Source organism: Bufo bufo, chromosome 7, assembly GCF_905171765.1.
Source record: "Bufo bufo chromosome 7, aBufBuf1.1, whole genome shotgun sequence".
NCBI lineage: Eukaryota > Metazoa > Chordata > Amphibia > Anura > Bufonidae > Bufo > Bufo bufo.
Window position 1 is genome coordinate 53,332,059 of NC_053395.1, and position 27,305 is coordinate 53,359,363.

The window sequence follows — 27,305 nt, forward strand, 5'->3', positions numbered from 1 at the left end:
TTTGATGACACATTCCCTTTAATGTTATATTATACTAAACAATATCAATCTAATCTACAACAGCTTTATAATAGGTTGTCAGATGATATATCAAAGTGTTTACAGTGGGAAGAGTTTTTAAGGAAGCCATTTTTAAGCTAAAAATCACATTTCTTTTTAAGGGAATGACATTGTTGTAAGCAATGGCACTTTTACCTGGAGTAAGACAGATGAGCCATCCCTTAAAAGGTAGGACTGATGGATATTTTTGGCCTTTAAATTATATTATCTAATTATATTTCCATATGTTTACCTCTGTATATATAAAGGGGTATTCCATCCATCTGTGAAATAGCCTACAGGTATGCCATAAATGTCAGTTGTCAGAATATAAAAGCCAAGGAAAACCTGTAACTCTGACCCCTCGTACGCCTATCTTCTATTCTGGCTCTATATTGCTGCTGTCTGTATTAATCACCGGTGCTGCAAACACTAAAGCTAAAAAAATACCATACACATTTGATCAATGTTAGCTGAACCCACCAAATGTGTATGGAGCCTCCCAAATCTTCTCCAATGGCAGATGTCAGAAACCTAAGGATTGCGCAGTTAGATTTTAACCTGCCTGATCCTTTTGTTGGTGCCTAACAGCAGCTTTCTGTCCCCTTCCCATTGAGAATACACGTATGCTCAATGAAGCCAAGTTCATGGTGGGTCAGGAGAGATCTTAGGCCAAGCAAGCATTCACTTGGTGTATCTAAAATGTATGATCCGCTTAACTCCGATGAAGGTGGTCACTGACACAAGAAGTCAATTACAGCTGGAGGCCAGACAGAAGGACAGCAAAAATTGTATCGGCATTTTACATGGAATTGTCATTAGATTTGAATATTAGACTATGTGATTTTTGCAAGTGGGGTTATGCAGGGTAGTGGCTGCTAAAGTACCAAACAGTTTTACATTGATCCTGTTGCAGATTTTGAGTGGGATCCCTGGGAAAACACTTTGACCACCCTCTTTCATTTACTGTGCTAAGTTCCAGTTACTTAAAGGGGTTGTGCAGCCAGGACATATGATGACCTATCCTCAGTCACATGAATGGGACGAGCACTTGTAATTGCACTGCGTTACGAGACAACGCGCAGTGTAATCTTGAAGAGAAGGCAGTGCTCGTACAAGTGTCGGCACCTTCAAACAGCTGATCAGTGGGAGTGCCGAGAGTCGGACCCCCACCGATCAGATATTTATGACCTATCTTGAGGATAGCTCAATATTTACTGGCTGCACAACCCCTTTAAGCTTAGTGCGAGGTAGATGAGACAATTTTTTACAAGCTGTTCTGTCTTGCAGCATTCATCTCTCCATCCAGAGAGGCTCCTTGGTGGCTGTTGTCGGCCAGGTCGGTTGCGGAAAATCCTCCCTTCTTTCTGCACTACTTGGAGAAATGGAGAAAGTCGAGGGGAAAGTCGCTCTTAAGGTAGTACGATATCTTTTCTCTTCTAGAATTAAATAAGAGAACATTGTATGGGTTGGATCTTTCCAGTGTTGGGTCAGAACCAGACGGGAACTGGAACAGGGCTGATTTCCTGTGGTTGTTGTGCCACAAAAATCACATCTGTAGCCCTACAGATAAAAGTTATAGCCGGTAAACTACGATTGAAATGGCTGAATTGTGAAATATTTTCAGCCTTTGTAAATGGGGAAGATCGAACTGCAGGGTAAGAACTTTTTTGTGTGAGTTCATTATTACAATCTTAATCTTAATTTTTCAGGGCTCCATAGCTTATGTCCCACAGCAAACCTGGATTGCAAATGCCACATTTAAAGAGAATGTGCTTTTTGGAAGAACATTAGAAAAAGACTGGTATAATAATGTAATTCGGGCTTGTGCACTACTGCCTGACCTAAAGATTCTTTCTGGGGGAGAGGACACAGAAATTGGTGAAAAAGTGAGTATCCATTATGTACATTCAAGTATGTAAGGTAGCCTAAAATAGGATAATTGAATGTAATAGAATATACGAACACCCTAGATTTTATATTATTTGTGTACGGGTTCGTTTGTTTGGTTACTACTTTGCACCCAACATTGTTTTTAAGATTTCTGTTATAGAGACTGCAATATGGCTGTTTCTCGTTCACAAATGTGATTCTTTGTGAAAATTATCTCTTTAAAGGGAATAAACTTGTCTGGAGGACAGAAGCAACGAGTAAGCATTGCCCGAGCAGTATACAGGAATTGTGATGTCTATTTGCTGGATGATCCTCTATCTGCAGTTGATGCCCACGTGGGACAACATTTATTTGAACGTGTTATTGGACCCAATGGTTTACTTAGAGGAAAAGTAAGTTCAACCAGTTGTGCACATTTAGTATTGAAAAAGTTATGTATTGTACATTAACCCCTCCCATTCCAGCACTGTGTGTGTATGGTGGGAGAAGGTGTTTTAAATATGGTGCCCCCTTGTGGCCGCCACCAAGTCTCTGTTGTTTCAAACCCTTTAGATGCTATGGTCAAATGTGAACACGGCATCTAAATGCCAAAAAGCAGAAGCATGCACTTCCAGCTCAGGAACGGCTCCCCCATGTGGCGATCGGGGGGGCCATTGCTTCAGTCTGATGCTCTGGGGCGTATTAGAGCTGTAGTTCCTATGGAGGCCTACAGGTGGCAGGGCTCCATATGATAACTGCAAATGGAGCTTAGATTGATTCTATTGAACTACAGAGTTAGGGCTCATTCAGACGGCCGTATGCTGTCCGCAAAAATACTGAATGCTATCCGTTTTTTTGCGGATCCGCAAAAAAACGGATCTGCAAAAAAACGGATAGCATTCAGTATTTTTGCAGACCCATAGACTTCAATGGGGCCACGTCCTGATTTTCACGGACAAGTATAGGACATGTTTCATTTTTTTTGCGGATCCGCAAAAAAACGGATAGCATTCAGTATTTTTGCGGACAGCATACGGCCGTCTGAATGAGCCCTTAGACAAAAGCGCATATCTAGCCTCCTGAGGGGCGGGGGCTAAAAAAATTGTTAAATAATAATAATAAAATAAGACGAAATAATAAATAAGCAAGAACATAAAGATCATGGGCATCGCCGCTCATCCCAAAATGCCTGAACTAGCAGCAGCTAGGGACAGGACTCATCTCAGGTTAATTTGCATATGTATCAAAATCGTGTTTTTTTTACACAATAAAAGCACACAGAGCTATGTGGACTGGGTATTGCGGATGTGCTAGCGGCTATCTAGCAACCTCAGCTCTAAACCCAAAATCCCGGTGACAGGTTCCCTTTAAGAGCAGCGGAATTGTTTGCAGCTGGTATAGCAACCTTGGGAAGCATACCATTTTTATCAGGTGACACCTGCCCATTATGGATAGCGGAAGCTGTTTCCATCTCTCCAGATCTGTTAACAAGCGCTTTATCAGGGGAGGATAGTTAAGTTGGTAAATAGATTCTGGAGACTTGCCTATATTGATTCCCAAGTATTTAATGGAATGACGTGCTGCATTTATTGGAAGTGTTCCCCAGTTTGGAATCTCACCAGATTTTGAGATGCATAATATTTCACATTTTGAGGCATTTACCTTAAAAACGGAAAAGGAACCAAACAACTTGGTGTTTTAAATAATACAGATAAATCCCTTTGGGGGTATGCGAGAAACACTAGCAAATCATCTGCAAATAATGCATGTTTGACTTCTACATCTCCCACAGATATACCCGGCATATCTTTATTTTTGGCTAAAGCTCTAGATAGAGGTTCCAGTGCTAGGTTGAATAGCAGGGGAGATGAGGGACATCCCTGGCGAGTTCCTTTATAAAGTGAAAACCTGGGGGAAAGAAAGCCAGGTGTATATACCTGGGCAAATGGGGAGTCGTAGATGGCATCAAGATATCAGCGGAAGGGTCCTTTTAATCCCACTGTATCTAATACATTATTTAACCAGTCCCAGGCCACATTGTCGAATGCTTTTTCAGCATTAATTGCGATAATGGCCAGGGACTGGTTTGGAGCAGGACACATTTTGACATTATCTAATATTGCTAATACCTTTCTGATGTTAGTCACAGCAGATCTATGTTGCGCAAATCCTACTTGCGCTGGTAAAAGGAGTTCAGGCATCAATCTAGCCAACCTGTTTGCCAAAACTTTGGATATTATCTTAATGTCTACATTTGAGGGAGATTGGTCTGTAGGAGGATGCTAACGTAGAATCTTTCCCGGGTTTGAGTAATACTTTTATATACGCAGTACGCGCCAAATCTGAGAGTTGGCGACCAGACATGAACTCTTTGTACAGGGATGTTAAAGTGGGAGTGATATTATCCCGTAAAATTTTATAGAACTCGCCCGTGTACCCGTCTGGTCCTGGAGCCTTCTTAAGTTGTAGGTTATTAATAACCTCTTTTAATTCTTCTGCTGTTATCGGGTTATTTAGCAAAGATAAGTCTGAGGGATCGATCTTGGGCAATGATATATTACTGAGCCATTCCCTGGCTGCTTCAAAGTTGCCTGACTGCCTAGAGTACAATGAGGAATAAGTCTTTCAGTATTTCATTTATTTTCTTGGGAGCCGTATGAGTTACTCCTGTCATCTTTTAGGGCCAATATAGGGACAGACTGGAACGGTCCTTTTGCTAAGCGGGCTAGAAGTTTCCCTGCCTTATTCCCATATTTAAACAACTGGGCATCATAGTGCAACTTTAAAGTAAATTCTGTTTTGTGTACCCATAGATCATAATTCTTTTTCGCCGTCACCCATGATTCTTTGTTTTGAGGGCTTGCGGAGTATTGAAATGCTGTATAAGCCTCTTTGAGGGTTTGACTATATTTTAACAGATTACTTGACATTTGTCTTTTGATATTGATATGCTATAATTTTGCCCCGTGTCACTACTTTACCCGTCTCCCAAAGCAATTGCACATCCTCGGTTTGGCCGTTAAAATCCATGAACTCCTCCCACCATTTCTTCATCTCTCTTTGGAAGTCTCTCTTCATCACGTATGAGGCCCGACGGAAACCTCCAAATAAAATCAGAACCTCTTTGAATTGTGTCCGATATGTTGATCTGCACTGGAGCATGATCTGAGATCACTAAGTCTTCTATAGTCACTGAGATTGTACGCAATCGCAGTGCGTCCGTTAAGAGAAAATAATCTATTCTAGACCAGGAGTCATGTTCATTAGAATAGTGGGTGTTATTCCTACTCTCCGGGTGAAACATATATCCCTAAGTGAGTGTATTTGGCAAAAATTGGAGAGGGAGTTGTCCCTACTTCTGGGATTAATCCTTTTAACTTCTGACTGGTGTCTATCCTCTAAGTAGTTATAAACTGTGTTCAAGTCCCTCCGCTATTATCAGATTTTTATTGGATCTTTCATAATTTTGTTTCCCAGCATCTTAAAAAAGGAGGAATTCGGGTCGTTGGGCCCATAAACATTATATATACTTATGTCATCAGAGGGGGGAATGGAGGCGAATCTCCAGGATTCTCCCCTCTCCATCCAATGAGTGTGATTGGACCATGTAGGACAAGTTCTTATGTGTTAATGTCACTACTCCTGCTTTAGAATTATTAGAAGGGGAGCTGAAAACCTTCCCTACCCATAGCTTTTGTAGCCCCTTACATTCTGCCTCATCCAGATGAGTTTCCTGGAGCAGGGCAATATCTGCTTTCAGCCTCTTTAAATGTCGAAGAACCATCATCCTTTTTTGAGGGGATTTTAGTCCCTTCACATTCCAGGTAATTAATCTCATAGACTAATCAACTTATTTCGTAAAGTATATGCCTCCCTATTGACAACATTCTCGGCAATGAAATCATAACTGAACCCTTCCCTAACCCCCAATCCCAACATCCCCTTTTTATAAACAACCCAGATAGAATCAACCTGGTGAGGACCCCGGAAAGAACTGGGTTCATCACCATAAATTTTTCCAACATGGTAGAATCATTTCAAATCTAACCAAACAATAAGAAAGTGGGGGGAAGTGTCGCTCATGGTAACGCTCCTCCTTGACATAATACAAAATGTGAAACGAGCCCATATGTTTTACCTAGAAGCATTGGTCTGAAAACGTGTTACCTTCTTTGAGCCACCCCTGTAAGAACGGTACTAAAGACATTTAAACAAATGTTATAACAAATGTTTTAACAAAGAGTCCTCACGGTGGATTGTGTTGACGCCGAGAAGATTGGTGGGTGATCTGCTTCCTGGGGTCTCCTGGATTCCCTCCTGGAAGATCTTCTTGCTGATGTGAATCTGCGCATATTCTTTTTTATGAGCGAGAGGTATATCGGAACGTTGAGTTGGCGCTCTTCTGCCTTGAGGGTCTGGTACTTCTAGGTTTAGTCCCTCTCTTGCTTAATTTGCAGATGGGTAAGTAGACACAGATCCATCCTCGTGGAAAACTTTTAAAAGCGCTGGATAAAGTAGCGCGAATTTGATACGTCTGTTGTATAGCTCTGAGCAAATAATGGAGAACTCTCACCTCTTCTTCTCGACTCTCATTAAGGAAAGATCTTCGCTAATGCATACAATGTCATCCATCAATTGGTGAAATCCTATTTTTGGACCATTCAGTGTGCAGTAAGTACCATGGGTCTGAGACCCCCAATTTCAAGAACCAATCTGTTTGGACAAAGGGGGTAATAGTTAAGATCTCCTCATCTGTGAAAAAAGCCACCATATACAGCTTCCACTTTTTGAAAAAAGGTGTCACCAGCTTCGATTTACAGCTTTCCTCATCAATGCGCTCTAGCGTCAAACAGTGTGTGGTTAGTCGAAGACCTCATCTATAGTCTGTACATTGGGACGAAGCCAATGAGATAGTATACTTCTTTTGGCCGCTAATGGAATCACATGTATTACAACTACTAGTCGTGATCGAGTTTCCGACCTCCCCACATGGAATAAAACAAATTCTGGATCCATCGGGATCTTCGCATTGGCACTTGCCGTTAATCTTATCAATAAAAGACCGCCAGCATCAATGGCTAGTAGAGCTGGAGATGGGTGAAGTCTGATGTTATAAACAGCTGACCTACCCTGTACGAACCCTACTTGGTGGGGAGAGATAGGCTGCCAAATTTCCTACCAAAGCTTATCTGCTAACAATTTTGAGAGGTATTTTAGATCATTATCGATTAGAGAGATGGGACGATGTCAGCGTGCTATCTTTACGCTCTTTGGGTAAGACCTTTTATATAGGCTGTATTCATATCAGTAGGTGTCTGCTGTCCTTGTAACATCTCATTATATAGTTGTGTGAGTACTTTGACCACATTCGGGGCCATGACTTTATAAAATTCATTGGTATAGCCGTCAGGACCTGGGGCCTTCCCATTGCTCGAACCCTTGATTACCCCCAGGACCTCTTCCTCCGTGACAGGTCGGTTCAATGCTAGCAGATCCTCCTGCGTTACCCTCGGCAAGTTCAAAGTTTTCAGCCATCCCACCCCTTGCGTAGCTTTGTACTCATCCCTGGAATAAAGGGTTTTATAAAATTTACTTAATATATCTACGATCTCGCGTGGTTGGCATAAGATCCCCTGATAATTTTTTAAACCCGTTATATGCATGGACGGGCGTAGTCCCCTCGCTAGTGAGGCCAACATCTTTCCTGACTTGTTACCGTATTTGAAATATTTCGCTTCACGCCTTCTACCCTCTAGCTCCTCTTTTTGCCTCAACCAGCATTCATATTCTAGCTTCTTTTCCTGCCAAGCCCTCTTAGTGGCTTCCGAGGGCTTCCTCAAGTGGGCGGTGTAGGAATCCCTTAATGCAGAGGACAATATTTTCAGTTTCTGTGCTGTAGTCTTCCTGAGTCTATTTACGTAAGCTAGAATGTTACCCCTAAGGACTGCCTTTCCCGCCCTCCATACCAACTGCATATCTCCTGAGCTCGAGTTCGTCTCCCAATATTCCATCCACCAGTGCTTCAACATTTCTGTAAATTTTTCATTAGAGGCCAAGTCCGATGGGAATCTCCACGAGAAATCTGTCCCCCTTGGGATACTATCTGCTAGATCCATAACCACAGGGGAGTGGTCAGATATTACCAACTCGCCTATATCTACACCTCAAGTTCTATGTAGTACCAATTCGGAAACCAAAAGGTAATCCAAGCGGGACCAGGAATCTTGTACTAGGGGGAAAAAAGGGTGTATTCCCTATCTTCCGGGTGTTTGATGCGCCAGGCATCATATAGTCCCAATTCCTCCGCCGCTTTACTCAGGGTCTTATCTCTATGTCGGGGTTTTATACACCTCCCCTTTGTACTGCATCTATCCTCCTCATGGTGCATAACTGTATTCATGTCCCCTGCAACAATTTTATGGGATACTGTGTCTCGTAGGACTAGGTTTCTTATGGAAGAGTAGAACTCCGTATTAGCCTCATTGGGACCATATACATTATATATGCTAAGAGATTCTGTCGTAAATTGCAGTATGACATGTAGCAATCTTCCCTCTTTATCTTCCATTGTGGAGGTAACCTGGCATTTCAGATGCTTATGAACTAACAGCAACACCCCTCCTTTATTGCCTGCTGGCGGACAACCCAGAACCTGCCCCACCCACAATTTATGCATGCGAGGGAAATCCTTCCTGTCTAAATGGGTCTCTTGGAGTAAAGCTATGTCTATCTTTAAGCGTCTGAGGTGTCTGAGTATCATCATACGCTTTTGGGGAGACCTCAGCCCTTTAACGTTCCAGGTAGCGATCCTTGTCATTTTGTCTTGTTCAAGCTACATGGCTGACACATAATGTTGTACATACTGAACTATAGCAACAGTCGAGATGAGCTAACCCTAAACTTCCCTTTCCCCCAACAGAGAACATAAGCAGAAACAGGCACTAAACAAAGGCCCATTACTGAGCCACAAGTGATGGTAATTATCTACTTCTCTTCTTCCCAGCATAATCTTACCTCCCCTTCAGGGAACCACTGTATTTAAACTCTGTCCCCAGAAAAACTTAGCTCTTGTCGTAAAAGGAACATACATTCAACATAAAAAGCATCCACCCTAAAAGTACATTACCACACAACGTTACCCTGCACCTCTTAAGCATAGAGTCCTGGTGATGACCATGCTCTTCCTATCGCCTGGTCACTAGTCGCATTTTCCAACTCTGTACGGTGATATTTCGACCATAATCCTCAATCCTTGGGTATGAACCGTTGCAGATCCCGACGAGCTGCCTGCGGATCCTGGAAGGTCAGTAGCTGGCCATCCGGGATATGCACTTTCAACGTTGCTGGATAAATTAGCGCGAATTTGAGCTGTTCCCGGTAAAGGCTGGAACAAAGTGGCGAGAACTCCCTTCTGCGTTTTGCTACATCCGCGCAGAAGTCCTCAAAGAGAAGAATTCGGGATCCTCCTATCTCCAATGGGATTTTCAGTTTTTTTGTAAGCACGCAAGATCGAAGCTTTGTCAGAGTAGTCCAGGTAGCGAACTATCACCTATCTTGGCCTTTGAGCCAGGACTGCATGTATTGGCAACCCCCCCCCCCCTTTCGCTGGTCGGTTGGTGGTGGCGCCGGGCCTATCCTGTGAGCCCTTTCCACCTTGCACGCCGCTGACATTTGTAAAGCGGTCGTTAGGTCTTTTGCACAGAGGGCCAGTAGATCTCGTGTGGGGACAGACTCTTGCACCCCAACCAAGCGTAAATTGTTCCGACGGGAACGATTTTTCAGGTCTTCTATCTTGGCCCTCATCTGTTTGTTTTCCATCTGAAGCAGAGAGCACGTGGCCTGACATTGGGCCTGTGCCTCTTCCAGCGCATTGACTCTCTTCTCCACCGATTCGATACGACGGCCATGCTCTGCAATGTCCTGGTGAAGGTGCGCCAGGGAGGCCGACACAGTAGTGGATAATGACTCTTGTAAGTCCGGTAATATTCGTGCCGCCACTTCTAGTGCCAGTCTTTTATAATCGACTCCTGCAGTCATCCGTTGTTCCTCACCGTCTCCACTTGTCTCCTCATGGGGAAGTGTAGGAGGGTCATCAGTTGGTAGTGATTGTGGAGAAGGCGGGTCCGCCATTTCGCGCGGCGTCTCTGCCGGCTGTGCTGCTTTCTGTTGGCTCTTTTGCTTGTTTCTGCTCCCCATGTTCACCAAAAACCGGTCCATGCACCACCAGTGGGAGAGGAGGTACCGATACGCCCGGGTTCTGACAGGTCTGCAGTCTGGATAGCTAGGGAGCAGAGATTTGCAGAGCCAGTTTGAGCAGAGCTTCATTCAGTGCGTCCGACCATGCTGGCGCCAGAACCGGAAGCCTCGCTTCTTCTTTTGTGCCTCAGCCGAATAATCCCCAAAGATCAGAATTTTCTGGTTCTTGATCTTCAGCGTCGAGCGATTTTGCTTAAAAGCTCTTAATATTGCTGACTTGTCAGTAAAGTCCAGATACTTCAGATACAGATACAATTACTGGTCTGGGGCGTCTAGGTAGAGCGCTCGGAGCCTTGTGATTGTAATCTTTCCCAGGTCTCAGATTTGGACCCAGCCTGTGGGCTCTTTCCACCTTACATCGGTTTGAGAGGCCCAAGGCCGCTGGTATCTCGCTTTCACAGATTTTCAGTAAGTCATGCGCAGGTATCGATTCCGGCAGGCCATTTATGCGTAAGTTACTTGTGCGCGATCTATATTTCAGGTCATCAACCTTGTCTTTTAGCTGCCTATGTTCTCCTAGTGCCGTCTGGATTGCTTGCAGTGAAGCACCTACTGTGGTCGCCAGAGACTCCTGAAGATCAGGTAGAATGCGCTTTGCAACTTCGATCGCTAACTTCTTGTAATTTATTGGAGCGTCCTCTTCTGGTGCGATCGTTTCTGTGTCCAGGATTTCTGGCTGAGAGCCAGGTATCAGCTCTGCTGAAGGCGCCAAATCTTCCTCCGCCATGTCAACTTCCCGCACTGCGGGCTTGGCCTTCTTGTTCTTTGTGCTTGCTTCTGCTCCCCATAGTTGAAACGAAACGGTCCATAGGTGACCGCTTGATTTGCTGTCTCGATGGTCCCGGTTTTTAGGCTGGTATGTAGGAGAGATTTAAAGTAAGGAGTTTCACCTCACGGAGCTACCGCTGCCCACGTCTCACCATGCAGGCGCCGGAACGGAATTCCCTTATTGATACCATTTTGACGTGTGTGTGTGACTTTTTTATCAAATTTTTTTTACGTTTTTTATTTTTTTAATTTTTCATTATATAAATATGGTATTGTTGTAATACTGACCCAAAGAATGAAGGGAACAGGTCATTTTTACCACATAGGGAACGCTGTAGAGACCACCCGCCCCCCCCCCCTGTTTCCCACTACATTGTGGTGCCATTAGAAAGTACAACTTGTCCCACAAAAAACAAGCCCTCATATGGCTATGTGAATGGAAAAATAAAAAAGTTATGACTCTTGGAATGCAGGGAGGAAAAATGAAAATGCAAAAAACTAAAAATCTCCCGGGACAATGCCACCCAGCCCTTTTCACTCATGAGCACATTCATGCAATTTTGCATCAAACAATAATGTGCTGTAACAGATTTTATGGCTAAAAGTCTGACCAAAGCAGAGCCTTTTGTCCCACCTTGTAAATGTAGAAGTTGAAGATGTACAACAAAGGCCCTGACTGGGAATGAAAAGTTGCGCATCTGCCAAAGACCACATAGTCTCTCTTTTGGTAAAGGGGTGATAACATGAAGAAAAGTCCCTGTATCACACCCCGAAGTTCACTGAATGTTTGTACAGGAGAAGAGATGACATTAATAGGTTGTGATCTTGTTACTTGCTGTGGTTTGCAGCTCCCCCCTCCCCATCGCCCTCTATACATGACCAGAATGGAAAAGCATTTATCCTAGAGCATTGAACCTGGTATCATTCGGCAGCCAGGATTCTGGGCTTTAGTATGGTAATCGCTTATGTCGTGATGAATTAAATGATGTCTTTGGCAGTGAAAGCATTAAAGGGGTTGTACAGGGTTAGTATATAATATGGCTGTTTTCTTCCAGAAACATCAACTCAACTCCCCACAGGCTGTGTCTGGTGTTGTAGCTCAGTTCCATTCACTTTAACAGAGCTAAACTGCAATACCAGACACAACCTGTGGATAGGGGTGGCGCTATTGTTGGAGAAATGCAGCCATCTTTTCTAATCCTAATGAACCTCTTTTAAAGGAATACTTATGCACCATATGGCATCACTTATAATAGTTTTTTCTTGTCTATTTTCAACACTCTGTGTGCTTTAAAGGTATAAAACTCTGGCACATCATAAATAATTGTATCAGGCTTCTTTTGTGGATATGGAGCAAGCCTACGCATTAACTTTGATAACTGAACTTCCTCCGTCAACACTGTTATATCGATGAGCTGTGCGCACCTATAATTTCTAGACTACATTGAGGTTATGTCCAGTGCCGTCTGTTTCATGGGTATATATCAGCTGCTAAATGTTTGCATTCCAGACGCGCGTCCTTGTCACTCATGGAGTAAGTTTCCTTCCACAAGTGGACATGATCATAGTGATGTCCGACGGCAGGATCTCTGAAGTTGGCACTTATACTGAACTTTTGGAAAAGAATGGCGCTTTTGCAGATTTCCTTCAAACCTATGCCCTGACAGCAGAACAGAACGACGAGTCGCAGACAGAAAGTAAGCTTTTGGTGTCTGTGAAGGTTCTCATTTATCCGGGTCATGGTATATCTGTAAAGAATAAATCAAGGCAACTGGACTTACTGTAGATTTCTTGAAAACGTTTCCCTCATTCTTCCAACGAGCTTTCTCAATTCTAAGCTTTTGGTGCACAAAAAAATCTTGAGATATGTATAACTGTACAACCGTGCTGAGAAGGCACGCTCCACAGTAGCCTCAGGTGGGCTTTCTAAATCCCTTTAGGGCAGTGGTCCTCAACCTGTGGCTCCCAACTTATTGTGAGACTACAACTCCCAGCATTATGGAAGAGACACAGATTCAGCACCGCTGGTTTAAGGAATAGAGTGCGGTCTGTGGATGGAATGTATTCATTCTTGGGTACTAGACATGGGAACCTTTCCGTACAGCCTTATATTTAGGTGGACAATATTCATTCATTGTTTATTCTTCATGTCCTGCCTTTCTGTCACTGTGCCTATAAGAAAGTTATTCATCCACCGGCACCTTGCCCCTGCCAATTTACTAACTAGCATTGTCCCTTTATGTTATGTAATCCTAACCATAAAGTCCAAATAGTGAGTACACCCTGTTAAAGGGGTTGTCTGGGATAGTAAGAAACTTTCCTGAGAGCCACAAATGTTCTAATATAAAGAAATAACCTAGACTCACCCACTTTTCCTGCGCCTGCAGTGATGACGTGTCGTACATCATTCATGTGACTGCTGCAGCCTTTCACTGAGCGCCCATGTGTGTACGTGCAAGAATCGCCGATCGGGCCAGAGATTGGCTGCAGGGATCACTTGATAATGAGACATCCTGATGTCTAAGGAGCCCATTGACATCAGGATGTCGCATTATACAGTGTATGACACATGTACAGTGTAATAAGGATGATTGACAACATTCTGTTTAGGGCTGCAGTAAACTATTATTTTAGTAATCGAGTATTCTATCGATTATTTTTTACGATTAATCGAGTACTCGAATTAATAGACAGTTTTTTCCTTTATAAAAACTCATCAGACGCCCTGCCATCAGTCCCCAACACCCTGCGTTCCACCCGTGCGATCAGCCTAAGTGCATCAGTACCCCAAGTGCCATCAGCTCCACTCCCCCAGTGCCATCAGCCCCTCCATGCCATCTCCCCCAGTGCCATCAGATTAGCCCCTGTGTCCCCTACTCCCCCAGTGCCATGAGATCAGCCCCTCCATGTCCCCCAGTGCCATGAGATCAGCCCCTCCATGTCCCCACTCCCCCAGTGCCATCAGTCAGCCGCTCCATGTCATCCATTGCCGGCTGCCCCCCTTCAGTGCCATGTCCCAAGTGCCAGTAAAATAAAATACCTTTCCTGTAGGGGCGCCGCTCCACAGCTCCTTCCTCTTCTTCTCCACGCAGTGCACTGGATCCTGACATCACACAGCGTCGGGTCATAGTGCACGCTCAAGTGCACTATGACCTGACAAGGTGTCAGGATCCAGTGCAGCACGGTACGGGCCGGTAGGTGACCACGGAGCGGTAAGAAAGAAGAAGCGCTTCACTCCCGCTCCGTGGTCACATGACACAAACGAATCCTCGATGCAAAAAATTTGCATCTAGTATTTTTTTTCATCGAATTACTCGATTCAATCGAATAATCGTTTCAGCCCTAATTCTGATTATAGTATGGTGCTTAACAAGTCAATCAACGTTACAAAGCTGGTGTGACTTCCATTTACTTACCGGTACCTAACAGCACCATCCTGTGAACTGCCGGATTTCTTTGTTCTTGTACTTAGTATCATTTTATAGTCTAGTCTTGGTTTGCTGATGAAATGTCAATATTCTTAGCAGGCAAAGCGGAGAGCAGTAAAGAAAAAGCCGGAGAAACCGAGAAGGCAGACAATGGAGTAAGGTAATCACTTTATGAAGTCTGTGGTTGTTTCATCTTGTATGGTTTTGTATTATCAGGTAATATAACCTTGTCTTGAAACGTGCAGGAAGAAAATGGCTTCTGAGGCAGATATGGAAACTGCAGAGGGAGATGCAGATGCTGGGAAACTCACAGAGGCGGATGTTGCTCTCACAGGCAGGGTAAAGTATGGATTTTGATACAATTCTAAACATTATGCTTATATTAAAGGAGTTTTCCAACTTTTATGAAGCCCGCCAGTGCCGCTAAATAATAAGACCTATAATCACGACTTAAATGGGTTATCCCATGAATAATATAAAAATCCTATAGTACATGACAATCTTTCTAACAAAGCTAGAACCAGCCCTGTACCTCACATGGATCCAGAGATCTCCCCATTCATTGCTCTGCTAGATTTATATCAAGCTGACAGCTCAAGGGGAGTGTCCCTTCTGCTGCAGCTCAGGTGGCGTGTCTTTTTTGTTGGAGCTCTCTCCTATAACAACTCGGGAGGCAGTTGAAGGATGAAACGGAGCATGTGTGGCCTTCTCGGTGAGCTGGACAAAGAAATAGGGAAAAGAGCAAACAGCAGGTGGCGCTATACAGCTACATTTTATTGAATACCTCAATGGCTATGCTAAATTTTTTATTGCATGCAATTGCAAAAGTATTCAGATCCAGGTGCTGGTTTGAAAACTGTAGAATATTTTTCATGGGATAACCCCTTTTAATCCCTTGCCATTTCCAGTGCTGCCTCTCCAGTCCCCACCTCCTGTCTGTGTTTACAGGCGGTGTTGTAGCCATATATGGCACTTGACCACTGCAGCCAATCACAGGCCTCAGCAGTATACAACATGAGGCCAGTGATTGGCCTCAGCGGTCACGTGCTATATACTGCACAGACCAGAGGTGAGGACTGGAGTGGCAGCGATGTAAACAATGGAGTATTAAGTCATAGTGATATGTTTTTACTATTTTAGCACCTTTAGGAACACGGGGGAAATTTCCGACAACCCCATTAAATAATTAGCTTTTTCACTTCGATGATTTGGTTAGGTTCTTATTTGAGTTGTTTGTGATAATGAGCAGTTACTAAGCTGAAAAACTTCAGTTTCATGACTTCTTTTATAATGGTAGTCAAGGCGTACAACCCGGCAGAAGTGCTGAGATACTAACTGGGCTTGAGCTGATTATAACCGTGCAAATGAGGAAAAAGTGACACTCCTTTATATTGAACCAAACTTCCAACACAAAACAAAACCTAAAAATACAGAATATTTTATTTAGTAAATCAGAAGTTATGCTAAGTTCACATCTGTTATAGAGGTTCTGTCAAAAGTGCTGGACAAAATACAACACATTGGTGGTGGTCCATCATGCGACAGATGTGGCATTGCTGTTATTTTTTTATAAAAAAAAAAATTTCTTGGAACCGAAAAATAAAAAATACTTAGCAGATCTGAACCGACTTTAGAATTATATCCAAAGTTTGCTTTAGGCCTATTTTAATTATTACGACAATAACAACATTTTTCTGTTTTCTTGTGTTGGCTGTGAAAAAAAATTTGAAGGTAGCAGAATGGCTTACAAAAAAGAGAAATATTCATTTGACCGATTCCCTGCTGCTCCCGTTTCAATGCTTTTTGAGTCCCCCTCAGGTCTTTACTCCCTGGGCCCTCTCAGCACAGGAAATGTGACTGCTCAGCCAATCACTGCCAGCAGCGACCAGTCTGTCACTGATTAGTTGAGTGGTCACATATACGTGTTGAGAAGAACCAGTAAGCGGAAACCAGTGGGAGACCCAGGATGCATAAATTTGTGACTGCTAACTTTTTTAAGCCTGCCCTTTAAAAAAGAAGACATGGATGATAAAATGTCATTTTGTTTCCGATTTACTAATCTAGAGAATTAGAAGGGCATCAGTACATCCGAGATGGAAGATGGACAAGATTTATTAGTGTGTCTTATATTGTAGCTAGTTTTTTTTTATGGTTCATTGAGGAGCAAGGAAGTTTGAAGGGGTTATCCGAGTTAGGAAAAAAAAAAAAAAAAAAAAAACGGATAAAACTCATCAGGACTTACATATGCATTAGTTAAGCTTGATTTCTTAAAGGGGTTGTCCTGGTTCAGAGCTGAACCCGGACATACCCTTATTTTCACCCCGGCAGCATCCCTGAGACTAGCATCGGAGCATCTCATGCTCCGATGCACTCCCGTGCCCTGCGCTAAATCGCGCAGGGCACGGGCTCTTTTGTTTGCAATAACACACTGCCGGGCGGTAACTTCCGCCCGGCAGTGTGTTCGGTGACATCACTGGCTCTGAGGGGCGGGCTTTAGCTCTGCCCTAGCCATTTTACTGGCTAGGGCAGAGCTAAATCCCGCCCATCAGTGCCGGTGACGTCACCGGGGTTTCTGTCAGCCCCATGGAGAGCCCCGGTACGTCACCGGATCTCCAAAAAATGCCTTTGCCCTGCGCAATATCTGCACATAGACCAAGACTCTTAGTCTATGTGCAGATATCTGATTGGAGCTGACTTCTGATTTTCTCTTTTGGACATAAACGGTTAAACTATATTGCTTAGTAAAAATGACCACTCCACACCACACCATGAGGGCCCCCCTTAGCAAAGGGTGACACCAGCCATAGCAACGCCACTGCCTCTATCTGTAAGTCGCTGGAGTGCACGGCAGGCTTGCTTTTCTGAAGGAAGTGGAACTGTGAACTGTCTGAACTCTGAATGGCTGTACAGTCAGTAGTGGCATGTGGCAATAATAATGTGTCTGCTGGCCTGCAGCCTGGTAAAGACCTGTGATGTGCATCCCAAAAATATAAAATATATATATATATTTATATTTGTGGTCATGGCTACGGCCAAGAGATATCCGAAGAACCCTAGGGAGAGATCAATGGGAACAACCTAACCCAGCTAGGCATGTCTTAGCTGACCTGACTAAATGGCTTGTTGTGTGCCCTAAGCCATGATCGTGGGTAGGCCTATAAGTGGGCAAAAACCAAGCCAAGTAGGGTAGAAAAGGAATTCGAATGGCATGTGCAAACGAATCCCCAAGCCAACTGCAAGGCGTCAGGGATCTAGAGCGAAAATTCGGGGTATATGAGGCAAGACCAGTAGGGGACCTACAACCCATCTTGTGGATGACAAGGCCAGAGACATGATGCTCAATATTGCGGATACTGCCCCAAAGCAGAATGGAGGACCGGGAATACGTTGTGAAATGGATCATAAAAACCAACTGAAACTTGTAAAGTTTGGTTCTAGTGCGAGTACTGGCAATGCCCTAGCCTCAGGAGATCGTGGGACCGCAACCTAACTGCCTAGACTATGCAGGAATGAGGGCCAAAAAGAACCATGTAGATAGGAAGAGAATCCTTGAATAGTTCCCCAGACAACAGCTATCTGCTAGCCGTGGTCCGCGCGTTCTACTGTGTGCCCCTGAGAATTGTTTTTACGCTTGAGACGTGAAGACCGACCTACTATCTGAATCTTCTACCATGAGGAAATGCTGGACCTTGTCCAAAATCCGATTCAACGTGGTTGTAGGGAGTCTGAGGTTAGTGCGGCAAGAAGCTACGAAGCCATAATATACAAGATTCTGTCTATGCCCTCCCATGAGTGAGGCAATGCAATGAAGCTACCGATGAAAATGAATTCCTGGTCGTGGTAAAAAGGCAAAGACTTTGCGCGGGGACCTGGTTGACAAGATATGATCGACTACGATCAGAGACTGAAATGCTAGAGGGAATTGCCCTACTTGTTCTTCCTCTGGCAGGACCTGAACGAAAGCAGGAACAATTAAAAGAAAGACGAAATATCTGCGTAAGACATGACAATGATGCTGTAGGGTGAACCGGACAAGTTTGCGGTCAAAACATAAAGTGAGCAATCAACATGGATTATTAGGGAAGCAGGTATGTATGCGATAGCTCAGCCCAGATGGACAACCAACCAGGCAATCAGCCCAGCAGGACTGAAGAGTCATCGGGCCCCCGAAGCCATGGGGCCAAAGCTGTCATCGGGCCCCCGAAGCCATGGGGCCGAGGTGTGTTTTTTTATTTATTTTATAATTATAACTATAAAAAGGGACCTGAATAAGGTGCAGGTGAAATTAAACCATGAGCCTGACTGATGTGGCAGGCAATACCTAAGATAAACTACGTGGCCTGAATAAACGTGACAGAAAATGGAGATAATAACGGACATTAACTAAAATTAAACCTGAATAACATAAGCTGGCAAGCAGGTAAAGATATGAGTCATTTAAAAGCATAGCTGCACAGGTGGACAGACAACCATTGGTCGGACCCCTAAAGCCATGGGGCCGAAGCAACCACCAGGGGCCCATGGGGCCGGGCAGCCGCCGGGATGCGAACCTTAGAATTAAGGACGGCTGGGGAAAAGATTGGGGCTTAACCCAACGGGTTTAGTAATCAACCGGGACTCGATAACCTAGAAAGACAAAGACATGGGGTAAAGCTTCTTAATGAAATGAGGCTGAAATGAACCGCAAGTAGTGTTGAGCGAACTTCTGTTTTAAGTTCGGCGTCTAAAGTTCGGCTTCCGGTTAGCGGAGAATCCCAATATGAATTCTGTTGTGGTCCGTGGTAGCGGAATCAATAATCGGCCATTATTGATTCCGCTACCACGGACCACAACGGAATTCGAAATCCATATCGGGATTCTCCGCTAACCGGAAGCCGAACTTTAGACGCCGAACTTAAAACAGAAGTTCACTCAACACTAACCGCAAGTACTAATCGGTAAAATATAAATGAACAAAAGAAAACTTCTGAAAGGTGTGCCATGGAAAATAGTATCAGATGGCCGTATGACCTACCAATGTCGATGACAATTGTGAGAGCCCCTTATGGCGGGAGCCATGCGTGAGAGCCCCTTATGGCGGGAGCCATGCGTGAGAGCCCCTTATGGCGGGAGCCATGCGTGAGAGCCCCTTATGGCGGGAGCCATGCGTGAGAGCCCCTTATGGCGGAAAAAGTATCAGATGACCGTGCGAACTACGAATGACTATGCCAGTCGTGAGGTCCTATAAGCGAAGAGCCACTCGTGCGAGCCTCTTATGATTTTTTTTTATAAACCACTTATGCAGCACCAAAATGCCTTGGGGACTCGCATAACCATGACCCCCTCCAACAGCAAACCTGGAACACTAACCAGCCTACAACCATGTCGTACCCCTAACAAACAAAACATGAAAAAACGGTCATGGGGCCCCTGGAGACAGAGGGATGACGTTGCGGTGACGATAAGTATTTAAAACTTAAGCCGGACCTGATGGCATATGAAGCGACTTGAATAATTGAATTGGCTAGAAGGTGGCCTAAGGAAGATGACTGCCAACAGGCGTTAAAAATATAGACATTAGTAATCCGAAGCACGTGCATACATAAAACCCTAACCACCGCGAACCATAAACGTAAACCTGAAATTGAAACAGAGATGGGAGAAAAAAACAAGAGCCTGAGGCATTGCAAGTTCGCTAAGAGAAGTCGCTTATCGTGACAAACAAATAAACAGTTTGTGAAAACCTAGCAGGAAACTTACTGGCCCACTGACCTCTGCTGAGGAGCTGTTTGGTGAACTGGGGCAGGAGACCAATCTGAGTGAATACGAACCAGAAGTAAAAGGAGACCAGTCTGAGTGAATATGAACCAGGATTAAAACAGAAAGTAGGCCTATGGAATGTAACAGACCACCAAGGAAGGGAACGTAAGCCTGAAAAGAACGCAGTTATGTTTGTCGGGAGAGAGGTACCAGAGCGGTGGGTGCAGACTGCCCCGGTGAGATTGAGCAAAACCATGACTTAGCAATGAACAGGAGAATGCAGCTTTGAGTGGGAGCAGAGTACAACACATGATGTAACAACAAATGGGTGAATGCAGCTTTGGATGTGAGTGGTACCTAAAAAACATGGTATGGGCGCAGCTCTGAGTATGGGTAGCGCATGAAAAGCATGGTATAAAGCAGACTTATAAATGCAACCTGAAAGTGAGCAGAGTATTGACGTGATGCGAAAGCAGACACATGGACGCAGCTCTAGTAGTGAAAGGAGTATAGGACAAGATGTGAAAGCAGACATGTGGACGCAGCTTTTGATGTGAACAGAATATTAACTTGATGTGACAGCAGACATGGAAAGCGGCTTTGGTGAGTGGGGTATACGACCTGGTGTAGCAGTAGAAGTGTGAACACAACTTTGGGTATAAGCAGAGCATGAAATTTGGTATAAACCCAGCTCTGGTTGTGAGTGGAGCAAGGTGGGAACACCAGGGTGGTGCGTCCAGAGCATGAAAACAGAGTAACAGTAGCAGCAATGGCTGTAAGCCGAGTATACAACACGTATTAACAGGCGTGTAATACGGATCCGGCTGTCGGCTGGGGACGGAATGAGATGTAACAGCCAACAGGTTAATGCAGCTTGAATGTGAGACCAATCTGAGTGAATACGAATCAAGAGTAGAAAAGTGCTGGACAGTAAAGACGTGCGGATGCAGCATAAGACATGAAATAAAAGCCGAAAGTATAAATGCCGCTCAGGATAACAGCAGAGCATGAAAGTGCGGCAGGGTTTTTAAGTACATGAAGCAGTGAAATACATGAAGTCTAAGGATGGTGGTAGCGGGGGGAGGGGGAGACACGTGGCAAGGAACAGCTACAGCAAGAGGCCTAAACAATAACAGCTGCGTCCGATCTCCAAACATGACATCACGTGCAGCCCGGGGGGTAACTCTTTCTTTACAGCAAACCGGCTGAAGTAACTTTACATACGAGACGAACGAAGCAAAGTGAAACTTGTAAGATTTATAGGAACTAACTCCTATTACCAACAAACAAAGTTGAAAAGAAAATAGAAGTATTTAGGCCCAACGAACAAACCTGAGGTAGCAGATTCTGAGGCAAAGCCTCCCGTTTGCTAGCAAATTCTGTTCCGACCGGCCAGGAAAGACTGCCCCGGCCAAACCTACTTACGTAGTATGGCGCGTGCATACCACGGTAGCAGAGAGCAAAATAACAAGCTCCATGCTGCAAAGAAAGACTCCTACCACCAGAGAAGCTAGTTTGCTAATGACACCCAGCGGCAGCTGTGCACCTGAGAACCCACGCCTGTGAGTGAGGCTGTGGCTCGTATATGAAGGGCCTCCGCCCCTCCCACAAATGCAGGCTGACTAATCAGCCTTACCAACACATCATTAACTTGTCAACTCAACGTATTCACATCAGTTTTCCATGGTTGATGTATGTTTTCCCCTCGTGTGTTCTCAGGTCAAACTATCGGTGTATTTGGAGTACTTCAGGATCATGGGGAAGGGGTATCTGCTGATATGTGCTATATTCTTCATCATCCAACAATTATCTTCTTTGGGACATAATTACTGGATCGGTTTATGGGCCGACGACCCCATTGTCAATGGCACACAACAGAATACCAGCATGCGGTTAACAGTATACAGCATTTTAATCACTGTGCAAGGTAATGTATATGGCAGTCTTCATTTTTCTTGCAAATTTCTCAGTAAAAAGCTGCAGTCCCTTCATTCTGTGATTGGTGGGGTTCTCAGCATCCAGACTCACACCAGCCACGTCGTCTCACATGCCTCTGACAGCCGTCCTTTACAGTGTAATGCCTCATTTACATGTCAGTGTTCAGTCAGTGATTTCCAGCCAAAACCAGGGGTGGTTCTAAACACAGAAAAAGTGCAGATCTTTCTATTATGCCTCATGTCTGTGGAGGCTCCAGTCCTGGTTTTGGCTCACAATCATTGATGGAAAACACTGACGTGTGAATGAGGCCTAACTCAGATTGTGAATAGTTTTGGTTAAATCAAGCCTTGTCTAATGTCTTATTCACAGGGTCTTTTCATATGAGGATCTGTTTGGTGACGTCCTTCACTGTAGGCCTTATCTTTCTCTGGTACTTGGAGGGGACATTATGCTGCCAGGGATATTCTTTCCCCGACCTACAAAGAATTACAGGGACATTTATCAAAACTGGTGCCAAGTAAAACTGCTTAGTTGCCCCCAATCAGATTCCACCGTCCATTTTTCAGAGCTCGTTTGGAAAAAAAGGATCAATCTGATCGCTGCTATCAGTAGATAACTAAGCCAGTCTTTCTTAGCACCAGTTTTGATAAGTTTCCCCTTTGGGTCTATAGGGTTTAAAAAATTTAATCTATTACCTACAAAATCAGTATCCAAGTAGGCATACTGCCATGGTAGGGTAGGCGGCGTGAAACCTAACACTACCTTTCTTGTTTCCTCTCAGTTGTATGTCTTTTTATCGCATCTGGCGCCATTATTGTTGGAGGTGTGTCAGTGTCCCGCCATCTCCACTTGAAACTCCTGTACAGCATCCTGAGGAGCCCGCTGAGCTTTTTTGAACAAACGCCTAGTGGAAACCTGACCAATCGTTTTGCTAAAGAAATGGATACTATAGACAATATCATTCCTCAGATGTTAATGCTGTTTATATCACTGACCCTGGCTGTAGTGGAGATACTACTTGTTATCGCAATCGCTACACCTTTTGCTGCTGTGTCCTTCATACCATTGGGATTACTCTACTTCTTCTTACAGGTAAGGAACAGTTTTTTTATGATCTGCTTGCTTTTTAGGTTTGTTACCTAATTAAGAGGTTTTTAGTGTTATTTTTGGGTAAATTATCTTTGCGGGGACTTTACATGGAACAGTTTTTCACCATATTTTGTGTGCAGGTCATGGCTATCAATTAATCGATTGTGCAGGCGATGTTTGGCTAAGAAACACCAAGTAGGCGCACCATAGGGTAATACCGTAGAAGAAGGGTAAAAAATGTATCCAACTGGAGGCTCGCCTTGTGTAGTTGTGCTATCAGTAGGCACAACTCTAGTGTAGGCTCATAGGAGGGTATTTATTCGCCCCCTGTGGTGAAAGGTATGCTGCCAAGGTACTTCTAACAGGGGATGCCTGGAGTCCTCAAAAAGGCAAGTAGATTACCAGAAGGATATCCTGCGGCGCAAAGAACCAATCAGTTGTGAAGTTCAAAACTCCAGAATTTATTTAGCAGATGGTACAATGCGTTTCAGGGACAACAAATAGAGATCGGAACTACCACCAAGAGCAACACCACAAAACCATATAATACAAATTTTATAACCGCCTATAACAAGTCAACATACTAGGCAGTACCGGACCGCCAGGAAGCTATAGATGTAACCAACCTAAGTGCCTTTGCTGCAGGTCCTTAAATGCCCCCACTTCTTTTTGCGGCTCCAATGGAGACACCTTCCCGATTTAAAGGGCATCTTGATTGTGGATCTACTAATATTATCTATCTACTCGTATACCCTTGCGGCCTTCAATACATAGGACGTACTATCCAAACCCTCCGCAAAAGACTGAACAAGCATAGATCGAATATCAAAAAGAAACTCGTACAACATAGCGTTTCTAGACATGCAACGGATCACCACCAAGGCTCTTTTTCCGGGGTTTACCGCAACCCCCATAGAACTAGTCAGAACCAATACAATATCATCCAGACTTTAAGAAGACGGGAAATGTTCTGGCTATACAAGTTGAACTGCTTGAACCCACACGGCCTTAACAAGGCATTCAAAATTAACCTTTAAACTATGCTCCAACTCCCTTCCCTTCACTTCAATTATCATGGATTTTTTTTTATATTAAGCCGTTCGCCACCAATGCAGTACATGTACGGCGCTGGAGCGATGTGTAAGCATGGCGCCTGCTCGCACGAGCAGCGAGCGTCATGGCCGGCAGATCTCTGCTGTTTCATACAGCAGAGACCTGCTGCTAATTACTGAGATCGGCAATAATGCAGATCACGGTAATTAAAAGCTTTAGATGCCATGATCAAGCAATATCACAGCATCTAAATGCACAAAAACCCGAAAGATTGCGCTTCCGAGCTTGCTACCGATGCCCCGTGTGGCCAATTCGGGCATCGGTAGTTGCTCATATATGAGCTTTAAAATTTTCACAAAATATATGAAAAAAAAAAAAGTTTAAAGGCATTCTGCAGTTTTTTGGATAGATCATCGGATCGGCGGGGGTCCGACACCTGGGACCCCTGCCGATCAGCTGTTTGAGAAGGCAGCGGCGCTGGCTGTAGCGCCACGGCCTTCTCGCTGTTGACGTCACAACTAGTATCCATGGCCTGGGCGGGGCTAAACTCTGTTCACTTGAATGGACAGCTGATCAGCGGGGGTCCCGGGTGTCGGACCCCCGCCGATCAAATGCTGATGATCTATCCAGAGGATAGATCATCAGTTTAAAAAAACTGCAGAACCCCTTTAAACCATCCCCCTTTCCATGTAATTAAAAAATAAATGCCTAAATAACCATAAATATAAACATCATCACAACCAAAAATGCCCATACTATTAAAATATTTAAAAAAAATTCCAATACAGCAAATGGTAAGGCCTCTTTCAGACGGGCGTTGCGGGAAAATGTGCGGGTGCGTTACGGGAACACCCGCGATTAGAGATGAGCGAACTTCTGTTTTAAGTTCGGCGTCTAAAGTTCGGCTTCCAGTTAGCGGAGGATCCCGATATGGATTCCGAATTCCGTTGTGGTCCGTGGTAGCGGAATCAATAATGGCCATTATTGATTCCGCTACCACGGACCACAACGGAATTTGGAATCCATATCGGGATCCTCCGCTAACCGGAAGCCGAACTTTAGACGCCGAACTTAAAACAGAAGTTCGCTCATCTCTACCCGCGATTTTTCCGCACAAGTGCAAAACATTGTAATGCGTTTTGCACTCGCGTGAGAAAAATCGCGCATGTTTGGTACCCAAACCCGAACTTCTTCACAGAAGTTCAGGCTTGGGATCGGTGTTCTGTAGATTGTATTATTTTCCCTTATAACATGGTTATAAGGGAAAATAATAGCATTCTGAATACAGAATGCATAGTAAAACATCGCTGGAGGGGTTAAAAAAAATAAAAAAATAATTAAACTCCCCTTAGTCCACTTGATCGTGTAGCCCGGCATCTCCTTCTGTCTTCATCTGATCTCTGTGCAGCAACAGGACCTTTGGTGACGTCATTCCGGTCATCACATGATCCATCACCATGGTAAAAGATCATGTGATGGATCATGTGATGACCGGAGTAACGTCACCACAGGTCCTATTGCTGCACAGAGATCAGATGAAGACAGAAGGAGATGCCGGGCTACGCGATCAAGTGGACTAAGGTGAGTTACATTTTTTTTTTTTTTATTATTTTTTTTTATAACCCCTCCAGCGATGTTTTACTATGCATTCTGTATTCAGAATGCTATTATTTTCCCTTATAACCATGTTATAAGGGAAAATAATAATGATCGGGTCTCCATCCCGATCGTCTCCTAGCAACCGTGCGTGAAAATCGCACCGCATCCGCACTTGCTTACGGATGCTTGCGATTTTCACGCAACCCCATTCATTTCTATGGGGCCTGCGTTACGTGAAAAATGCACAAAGAGGAGCATGCTGCGATTTTCACGCAACGCACAAGTGATGCGTAAAAATCGCCGCTCATGTGAACGGCCCCATAGAAATGAATGGGTCGGTATTCAGTGCGGGTGCAATGCGTTCACCTCCCGCATCGCATCCGCGCGGAATACTTGCCCGTGTGAAAGGGGCCTAACTGAAAAAAGGGTAAAAATGGCCAATTTGCAATTTTTTTCTTTGCTTCTCTTACCCAAAAAAAGGTTATAAAATATGATCAAAATGGTATCTATAAAAACTACAGATTGATCCGCAAAAGATGAGCCCCTAACCAGCTCAGTAGACATAAGAGTACTTTCACACTAGCTTTATTCTTTTCCGGCATTAAAGAGGACCTCTCACCGATTATTACCCTATGAACTCACTATACAGACATTGAGAGAGGCGCCCGGGGATCTCACTGCACTTACTATTATCCCCGGGCGCCGCTCCGTTCTCCTGCTATGTCCTCCGGTATCTCCGCTCACTAAGTTATAGTAGGCGGAGATTCCAGTCCCTAAGTTATGGTAGGCGGAGTCTGCCCTTGTTCTGCTCTAGCGCTGGCCAATCGCAGCGCAGAGCTCACAGCCTGGGAGGTTCTTTTCTCCCAGGCTGTGAGCTCTGCAATGCGATTGGCCAGCGCTACAGAAGAACAAGGGCAGACTCCGCCTACCATAACTTAGGGAATGGAGATACCGGAGGGCATAGCAGGAGAACGGAGCGGCACCCAGGGATAATAGTAAGTGCAGTGAGATCCCGGGCGCCGCTCTACATGTCTGTATAGTTAGTTCATAGTGTAATAATCAGTGAAAGGTCCTCTTTAAGTTCCGTCCTAGGGGCTCAATACCGGAAAAGAACTGATCAGTTTTATCCTAATGCATTCTGAATGGAGAGAATTCCGTTCAGGATGCATCAGGATGTCTTCAGTTCAGTCTTTTTGACTTTTCAGGACGGAGATAATACCGCAGCATGCTGCAGTTTTATCTCCGTCCAAAATTCCGGAACACTTGCCAGATCCGGGATTTTTTCCCATTGAAATGCATTAATGCCGGATCCAGCCCCGAGTGTTCCGGCAAAACGGATCTGGCATTGCGGTCTGCACATGCTCAGACTGCAAAAAATGTCCAAAAAAATTAATGCCAGATACGTTTTTCCAGATGACACCGGAGAGACGGATCCGTAATTTCATTGCATTTGTCACACGCATCAGGATCCTGATCCGTCTGACAAATACCATCAGTTTGCCTCCGTATTGCCGGATCCGGCGG

General features: G+C 44.4%; 1 protein-coding gene across 1 annotated transcript in view; it reads left to right on the forward strand.

Moving 5' to 3' along the window:
- LOC121007528 (multidrug resistance-associated protein 1-like) overlaps positions 1–27,305 on the forward strand; it is a 150,252-nt gene that overhangs the window by 92,794 nt on the left and 30,153 nt on the right. The window contains exons 16-24 of the mRNA XM_040439516.1: positions 162–228; positions 1,330–1,456; positions 1,752–1,928; positions 2,157–2,324; positions 12,446–12,632; positions 14,460–14,523; positions 14,609–14,702; positions 21,822–22,029; positions 22,822–23,132. Coding sequence (XP_040295450.1) covers positions 162–228; positions 1,330–1,456; positions 1,752–1,928; positions 2,157–2,324; positions 12,446–12,632; positions 14,460–14,523; positions 14,609–14,702; positions 21,822–22,029; positions 22,822–23,132 — 1,403 coding nt within the window. The remainder of the gene's footprint in view (positions 1–161; positions 229–1,329; positions 1,457–1,751; positions 1,929–2,156; positions 2,325–12,445; positions 12,633–14,459; positions 14,524–14,608; positions 14,703–21,821; positions 22,030–22,821; positions 23,133–27,305) is intronic.